Source organism: Mandrillus leucophaeus, unplaced genomic scaffold (genome assembly GCF_000951045.1).
Source record: "Mandrillus leucophaeus isolate KB7577 unplaced genomic scaffold, Mleu.le_1.0 Scaffold576, whole genome shotgun sequence".
NCBI classification, from domain to species: Eukaryota; Metazoa; Chordata; class Mammalia; order Primates; family Cercopithecidae; genus Mandrillus; species Mandrillus leucophaeus.
In genome coordinates this window covers 261,547-270,500 of record NW_012106208.1, presented here as the reverse complement: position 1 = coordinate 270,500, position 8,954 = coordinate 261,547, and the positions used below count along the sequence as shown (strand labels likewise).

General features: G+C 46.8%; 1 protein-coding gene across 1 annotated transcript; it reads left to right on the top strand.

Annotated features, from left to right (window-relative positions):
* Nucleotides 1-208: 208 nt before the first annotated feature.
* Nucleotides 209-3,962, top strand: JAGN1 (jagunal homolog 1 (Drosophila)). The gene is made up of 2 exons (XM_011998560.1): nt 209-460; nt 2,532-3,962. The coding sequence occupies exons 1-2, from the start codon at nt 372-374 to the stop codon at nt 2,992-2,994; spliced, it is 552 nt and encodes a 183-aa protein (XP_011853950.1). The 5' UTR covers nt 209-371; the 3' UTR covers nt 2,995-3,962.
* Nucleotides 3,963-8,954: the final 4,992 nt, after the last annotated feature.

Sequence of the window (8,954 nt, the reverse complement as noted above, 5' to 3'; positions counted from 1 at the left end):
ATCAGTTTCCCCCTCTGTAAAGTGTGGACAGAGGTATCCTAAACTGATACTACGGTTTAAGAAAGTAAAAGTGTTCCAGCGGCCTCTGAGCGCCAGCAAAAACACGCTGAGTCTCTGGATTAATTTCCTCCGCGCTCCACGGGAGGCGGGGCTGGGTGGGGCGGGGGCGAGAGGGAACAAGGGCGCCTGCGCTGAGAGGAGTGACCACAGAGTCGGTCCTCCTGAGACAGAGGGGCCGGAAGTTCTTTTCACAGAGTCGCGCGGCTGTCGTGGTGGCGCTGCGGCGGCGCAAATAGGGTCCGTGGGCCACTTGGCGCTGTCGTTGCGGTAGCAGGTCCGCGTGAGGGGTTCGGGGGTTCTGGGCAGGCACAATGGCGTCTCGAGCGGGCCCGCGAGCGGCCGGCACCGACGGCAGCGACTTTCAGCACCGAGAGCGCGTCGCCATGCACTACCAGATGAGGTATGAAGTGAGGCGAGGAGCACGGAGGTTTTCTCCCCGGCCGGAGCCTGCGGGGCTTGGGGAGCGACGCCGGCCCGGCCTCAGGGTCTTGCTCCCCAGCCAGCCCCCGCGCACCTGCCAAGTCCCCTCTTCCTGTGACGGCTTCAGGCCTGTCCCCCATCCTGGAAAGCCCCGTCGCCCCCGCGAGCTCCACCCCTTGATCCGCCCGGTGCCTTGAGGGGATCCAGCCCCGCGTGGACTCCCGAGTCACGTCGATGCTGGCCCTGCTGTGTCACCTTCGAAACCGAATTTCTGAGCCTCAGCTTCCTTATCTGTAGAGGGAGAGAATAATCTGCCTTTTAGGTTTTGGTGAAAGATTAATCAGTAATTCGTATAAAGGAAATAGCGTAAGGCCTACCGCGTAATATATGGTAGGTGTTATATTTTGGGCCGTTTGGGGGGATATAGACAGTAAAAGGCAGCCGCTCCTAAGGATGCCTTGCCTAAAATGAATTCTATAACACTCCCACGTAAGGAGTATTTCTACATTCGATTACTAGTTCGACGGATACTGAACTTCCAACCATCATACACTGCTAGACACTAGGTTATAATAGTGAGCAAAAGCAGACATGGTCTTTGTATGCATGCTATACCTTCAATAAACAATTTTATTTAAAAAAAGAAAAGAAAAAAACTGTTCCCTGCCTTCATGGAGCTTGAAGTCTAGAGGTAACTTTTTTTTCCCCCAACCTTTCCACATTTTCTACAATAAATATTTTTAAATAAAAATTTTAAAATGTTTACTTCCTTAAACCCATTGACCTCTCCCAGAATGTTCTTCATATCTTTCTCTCCAGAGTTTTGAAGGACAAGCTCTTTGAACCCTCATTTCTTTCACATCTCTAGGCCCCGGCTGAAGGGGCCTCACAACTTAAGCAGGTGTTTTCATGACAGCCCAGAGTGGAAACATTGCCCTTAGGGATATGAGGAGGATACATTTGGGACCTGAGAGAATTCGAAGAATAAGATAAGTGTGTACTTACTTTAGATGAAAAATTTGGCTGGAGAAGTATGGGCAGCCTGAGTACTTTTCCTCTCTGCCAATACCTTCCCCTCCAGGCTTTAATCCTATGGTGCAGTCAGAGTCCTCTTGCTAAACACAGCTGTGAGTTACCCTTCTGCCTTATTATTATTATTATTATATTATTATTTATTTTTGAGACAGAGTCACGCTGTGTCGCCCAGGCTGGAGTGCAGTGGCGCGATCTCAGCTCACTCCGCCTCCCGGGTTCACACCATTCTCAGCCTCAACCTCCCGAGTAGCTGGGACTACAGGCGCCTGCCACCACGCCTGGCTAATTTTTTTGTATTTTTAGTAGAGACGGGGTTTCACCGCATTAGCCAGGATGGTCTCGATCTCCTGACCTCATGATCCACCCGCCTCAGCCTTCCAAAATGCTGGGATTACAGGCGTGAGCCACCACTCCGGGCTCTACCTCTTTATTACTAGTATTTTTTTTTTTTAAATAGAGATGGGGTCTCATTTTGTTGCCAGGCTGATCTCAAACTCTGGGCTCAAGCATTCCTGCCTCAGCCTCCCAAAGTGCTTGGATTACAGTTGTGAGCCACCATGCCCAGCCTCTTCTGCCTTTAACTCTCATAGCCTTTGTGACTTCATATCCCACTACTCCTCTCCCCCTAATAATATGTTCCTGCCACATGTAACCAGTTGCTTTCTTGGAACACAAATACTTGGGCCTTTTTGCTTGCATGCTCCTGCATGGGATGCCCATCTTCACTCAATCCTGAGGCTAGTTCAAATATCACCTGCCTCTAGATAGTCATCTCTGACATTCCATGCCAGGTAGAGTCGATTCCTCCTTCCTGTGGTCTCATATATCTGGGAACATATATTTACTAGAACTTTTTCACTTCATCTTCTAATTATTTTTTCCTCCTCTGCTCTTTGTGCCAGGCTTCTAGGCTGTTTTATTCAAATTTGTATCCCAGTGTCCAGTACAGTTGCCTGGCATATAGTTGGTGGTAAGAAAAATTTGAAAGGTACTTCTCCCTCTGCTCTGCCCCACAGTGTGACCCTCAAGTATGAAATCAAGAAGCTGATCTACGTACATCTGGTCATATGGCTGCTGCTGGTTGCCAAGATGAGTGTGGGACACCTGAGGCTCTTGTCACATGATCAGGTGGCCATGCCCTATCAGTGGGAATACCCATATTTGCTGAGCATTTTGCCCTCTCTCTTGGGCCTTCTCTCCTTTCCCCGCAACAACATTAGCTATCTGGTGCTCTCCATGATCAGCATGGGACTCTTTTCCATCGCTCCACTCATTTATGGCAGCATGGAGATGTTCCCTGCTGCACAGCAGCTCTACCGCCATGGCAAGGCCTACCGTTTCCTCTTCGGTTTTTCTGCTGTTTCCGTCATGTACCTGGTGTTGGTGTTGGCAGTCCAAGTGCATGCCTGGCAGTTGTACTACAGCAAGAAGCTCCTAGACTCTTGGTTCACCAGTACACAGGAGAAGAAGCATAAATGAAGCGTGTCGGACTGCGCTTTAGAGTGAAGCCTGGACCTCCCATTGAATGAAAGGACAGTAGTACAGCGGTTCTAAATTCCTTCTGGTGATTTTAGCAGCTGTGATGTTGGTACCTGGTGCAGACCAGGCCAAAGTTCTGGAAAGCTCCTGTTGCGATCTGCTGTGGTGGCAAAACTATAATTTATTTCTGGTTGGCTGGAACTGGGTGACCAACAGCTATGAAACAAACTTCAGCTGTTTGAAGTTGAACTTTGAGGTTTTTCTTTAAGAATGAGCTTCATCGTTGCCTCCTCTCGGTCATTCTCCCCATTTCCATCCATTACCTCTTAGCCATTGAGACTGAAGGAAATAGGGAATAAATCAAATTACTTCCTGTGTAGGTCATGGATCAGGAAACATTTGGGAAGCTGCTCCCTCGGCAGGCTGTGGTCTCTTCTGCAAAGCATTTTAATTAAAAACCTCAGTAACCGTGCCCACACTGTGCCTTGTGTTTGGGGCTTGATAGAGTGTGAAAGGTGTGTTGCTTGAAAGGTGAGGCCTTAGACACTAGGAGATGATGGGTAGAAGCCCCTTGAGAAACCTAGCAGTGGCCATAGAGAAGTAGATTGGGTATGGGGAACCTAAGTCATAGTTCTAACCTACAGCTGATGGTAAGAACTATGGGCCAGACATTTAATCTCTCCCTCTATGAAATAGTCCATTCTCATTTATCTAGCTTAGGTTATGGGCTCTTTTAGTTGGATATTCACATTTATCATTCAGTGTTAACTGAGTATCAATTATGAGTCCACTACTGTATAATGGCATCCAAAAGGATTTTAAAGTACCTCTGTTTATAGGGAGTTTACAATCTAGTAGAAACTTATTATTCATGTGAAACAACCAGTGAACATAGTATCTAATGATGTGGAGCAAATACATTAAAAATAGGAAGGGAGAGATCTGTGATTAAAGGCCCTTTCACACCTGAAATTCTGACACAGTATTTATTGCATGAAAGATAATATGTCTGTTTGCACTTGATTTTATTGTCTCTGGATGATGCCCAGATCTGTAAGCGCAGAGCTCTGCCCTTTCCAGAGTTGTAGTCATTATTTTATTCTATAAACATTATGTATGTACTTAGTCATTATTACTGAGTCACTTTTTTTTTTTTTTTTTAATTGAGATGGAGTCTCACTCTGTCACCCAGGCTGGAGTGCAGTGGCTGGAGTGCAGTGTTGCGATCTCAGCTCACTGCAAGCTCTGCCTCCCGGGTTCATGCCATTCTCCTGCCTCAGCCTCCCAAGTAGCTGGGACTGCAGGCGCCCACCACCATGTCCGGCTAATTTTTGTATTTTTAGTAGAGACGGGGTTTCATCGTGTTAGCCAGGATGGTCTTGATCTCCTGACCTCATGATCCACCCTCCTCAACCTCCGAAAGTGCTGGGATTACAGGCATGAGCCACCGTGCCTGGCCCTTTTTTTTTTTTAAGGCAGAGTTTCATTTCCCTCACCCAGGCGGGAGTGCAGTGGCGCCATCTTGGATCACCTCTACCTACCAGGCTCAAGCGATTCTCCTGCCTCAGCCTCTCAAAGTGCTTGGATTACAGGTGTGAGCCATCGTGCCTGGCTGGCATTACTTACCACTCTAAAACCTCTTCCTCTAGATGTCCTAATTATCTCAAAATAAGTATGTCCCAAACAGACCTTTGCCTTTCTGCCTTATAGCCATTCCTCTTCCTGCATCCGTTTGTTCAGGTGAGTATACCAAGAGTACAGCTCTGGATCATCTGTTCTGTGATCATTAAGTCCCTACTATGATCTTTGGTGCAACTTAAATGCCTTAAGCTCTGAGGTTTCCAAAGTGGTCCCAATCCACCAGTCCTGCATTATCTCCCAGTACTCCCAGTCTCACACTGTCTTAGTCAGCTAAACCTCTTACGGATCCCATATAGGTTTCATGGTTTCCCAGTGTCCTTTGCTTAAAAATGTCCCTTTTCTATTTTTATACTGCTTTATTATCCTTTAAGGCCCAGTTAATATGGTAATTCATGAGCTTTCTGGTTCCTTCAAGGAACATGAATTCTTTCTCTGAGTTCTTATTTTACTGCTCTTAGGTACTGCATAGGAAGTGAAAAACATGCAATTCTTTTATTTTATTTTATTTTTTTTTTTGAGACAAGGTCTTACTCTGTCACCCAGGCTGGAGTGCAGTGACACGATCTCGGCTCACTACAACCTTCGCCTCCCAGGTTCAAGTGATTTTCCTGCCTCAGCCTCCCTAGTAGCTGGAATTACAGGAGCCTGCCACCGTGCCCAGCCTAATTTTTTTTGTTTGTTTGTTTGTTTTGAGACAGAGTCTTGCCCTGTTATCTAGGCTGAAGTACAGTGGCTCAATCTGGGCTCATTGCAACTTTCCCTCCCAGGTTCAAGCAATTCTCCTGCCTCAGCCTTCTGAGTAGCTAGGATTACAGACTTGTGGCTAATTTTTGTATTCTTAGTAGAGACAGGGTCTCACCATGTTGGCCAGATTGGTCTCAAACTCCTGACCTCAGGTGATCATCCTGCCTTGGCCTCCCAAAGTGCTGGGATTACAGATGTGAGTCACTGTGTGCAGCCTCACATGCAGTTCTTGAGACAATTATTGTAAACTAAAGTCAGGGTGTATTTCACAGAGGATAGAACCAAACTGAAGTAGAGATAGAATTTGGAGAGCACTAGTAGATGGAAATGTATGGATAATGGGGTTAGTATGTGCACCAGACACAGATTGCTCATTTTTAAAGAATTGGGATGCAAATAGTTTGAAATTTCTTTGGTTACTGGAATGGTACTTTGTGGACTTAGAGTATTATCAAAGACCCATTATGAAAATTATTGTCAACAATGCAAACAAACCAAAACTATTTGGTTTATGTTAGTTTTCTACTTGTTAGGTTGTTGGAATTTTGCTTTTGTGGACCTTTCCTATCACCTTTTCCTGCCTCATGGTTGTGTTCCCTGAAGCAAACAAGATTCCCTTGTATCTTGATTTAGTAGAAAGAACATTATTTGAATCAGAATATATGTTCAAGTACCAATGCATCTACCAATCAGGACTAAAATCAACTCTCCCTATGTCACAGATTGTTTTAAAGATCAAATAAGGTGGCGGGTGCAGTGTCTCATACCTGTAATCTCAGCACTTTGGGAGGCCGAGGCAGGCAAAGCACCTGAGGTCAGGAGTTTGAGACCAGTCTAGCCAACATGGTGAAACCCTATCTCCACTAAAAATACAAATGGGCATGGTGGTGGGTGCCTGTAATTCCAGCTACTCGGGAGCCTGAGGCAGGAGAATTGCTTGAACCCAGGAGGCGGAGGTTGCAGTGGGCCGAGACAGCGCCATTGCACTCCAGCCTGAGTGACAGAATGAGACTCTGTCTCAAAAAAAAAAAAAGTTGAAATATTGTGAAAGTGCTTTATGAACTATGTATCATTATATAAATGTGAAAGATGGTTATTTATTTCCTGATCTTTACAAGATTAGAGAATATAGGAGTTGAAGGGACTATTAGAGATCATCTAGGCTATGAGAAAGGCAATGTGGTATAATGGAATGAACAGTTTCTTCTTTTTTTTTTTTGAGACTCACTCTGTCGCCTGTGCTGCAGTGCAGTGGCACAGTCTCAGCTCACTGCAACCTCTGCTCACACTTGGTTAATTTTTGTATTTTTGTAGAGATGGGGTTTCACCATGTTGGCCATGCTGGTCTCGAACTCCTGACCTCAAGTGATCTACCCACCTTGGCCTCCCAAAATGCTGGGATTACAGGCGTGAGCCACCGTGCCTGGCCAACAGTTTCTTATATTAGACAGCCGTAGGTGGGAATTCCAGCCAGGCATTTTACTAACTTTTGCCTTGTACAAGATACCTGAGCCTCTGTTCTTGATCTGACACATGGGCATCATTTTAGCTACTCCCAGGGTTGTTGTGAGGCTTAGATAATATGTATGAACAGGCTACATAGTAGGGCTTTAATGAGTAACAGAATGCCTTCCCTTGATGAGCAGTGTTGGCTTCCTCACTGAGATTGGGAGTCTCTACCTCTCAGCAATAATTTCTTGCCTCAGAATTCTGGAGGTTGATCCTTCTGGAAGAGTAGATGTAAAGAAGGGATACTTGCCCACTCTTGTTTTACATTGATCTAATTGGTGGGCCTTCCTGCCCAGGGTTCCCTATCAGTGAGCAGAGTTGCCCCAAGTAGACATTGGGAATTGGCCATTACAGGAAGAACCTGGTGCTGCTGCTCCATGGTCTGACCAGAGTTCATGCACAGATAAGGCAGTGACAAGAAAAATGGCTGCCCAGGGTCCCCACAGTGCACTCTAAGCATGTGCAGGGGCCTGCCAGGACTTCCTGAGCTCCTGGCTTTGTCCCCAAGTAAAGGCTATTAATCATGAAGTCTTGGTCAGCTCATTTTGACACAAACCACAGGTGAGACAGGCCTTAGCCACCTGCCAAGAAGACAGGGCCTCTGTGCTGAAGCCCTACAACACACCTTTATTGCCTTTACTCCAATTGGCCACCTCCTATTCCAGCCACAGTTACTCCTCCCTTGTTGACACTTGCCAAACAATCCCAACTCTACTACGAGTCTAACCACTGGTAACTCATTATAAGATCTACTTTCCTTTCTTTCCAACAATTTCATTTCTTTCTTTACATTGTTAACCCTGCCAATTGTATCACACTGCTAAGTTTAGTACCTTCTGTGAACTACAGGGTCCAGAAACCCGTTGATCTCCCCAAGTAGTGTGTTCTGGCAGAAAGGGCCAGGAAGACATAGCGGTGAGTCCCAGATGAGAAAAGTGAGGCTCAGAGAGGAATAATTGGCAGGGATGGGAACCCAGGTCTTCCGGCCCATCCTGTTAGGACACCATCTCCTAGGCCTCATATGTCTGAACTTCTCACAGTGCTGCGGTGCTCAGCACTCTCTGATCTGTTGGCAAGCTGACCCGTAGACTTGGCAGCCCTTTTCCCCCACTGATTCCAGGGAAAGTACCTGCATGCCTTCTGGGGGCTTCCCCCAGCACACGTGTGAAGTGTGGTGTGTGTGTGTGTGTGTGCATGTGTGTGTAGGAGACAGAGAAAGGGGATGTGTGTGCACAAGGGTCCATGTCAGCAGCACTCACAGGCTTCTGGCCAGCTCTGGAAAGGACATTTTTTGCCCCTCACAGTGTCCTCTTGCAGGTAGGATGCCTGGAGGGAGGGGAGCAGGTGGGGAAGGTCAGAGGAATGGCTTTTCCAATCTCACTCAGACCTAAAACTCATTCTGGCTTTGCCTTAGTGATGCAAGCTGCCTGAGCTGGCCAGGCACCAAGTGGGAGGGGGCAATGTGGGGTGGGGGCAAGGGTGGGGAGGAACGCCACAGCATAATCCTAGGAGAGAGAAGCAAGTGAGGGACTGACTTCAGCTCTTAGGTGTGTGCATTTGGACTTTACCTAATCTTCCTGAGTGTTTCGCAGTCTGTAAAATGGGGTAATAAGACTCAACTCAAGCGTTGTAGTACAAATAAAATAAACTGGGCAAAATGCATGACTCAGAGCCTGATAGTAGGATTTCAGCAAACGTTGATCCCATCTCTCCCCCTCCCTAGGTTGTGCCAGAATTCACCCTGTGCTTCGTACTTTAAATACTTTTTGGAACAGTCTTTACAATAAATAAGTAAACCAGCAAGACAATAAAATGCACACCTCCTTTTCTTTTTCCCCCTTTCTTCCTCACCTTTATTCCTTTTACTTTTCCAGCGGGTTCTGGAATGCTGTTTTACTTCCCTTTCTTCCCTCTTTCCCTCTCTTCTCTCCTCCCATCCTCCTTCCCTTCCTTCTTCTCTTCCTCCCTCCCTTCCTCTCTTCTTCCCTCCCCTCCTCTCTTCCTCTCCCGCTTCCTCCCTCCCTCCCTCCCTCTCTCCCTCCCTCCCTCTCTCCCTCCCTCCCTTC

What these genes read in the sequence shown, in the direction of transcription:
- JAGN1 (XM_011998560.1), top strand. Translation starts at nt 372, where the DNA reads ATGGCGTCTCGAGCGGGCCCGCGAGCGGCCGGCACCGACGGCAGCGAC. An exon ending in GCCATGCACTACCAGATGAG is followed by an intron (nt 461 to 2,531) that starts GTATGAAGTGAG and finishes TCTGCCCCACAG; the next exon opens with TGTGACCCTCAAGTATGAAA.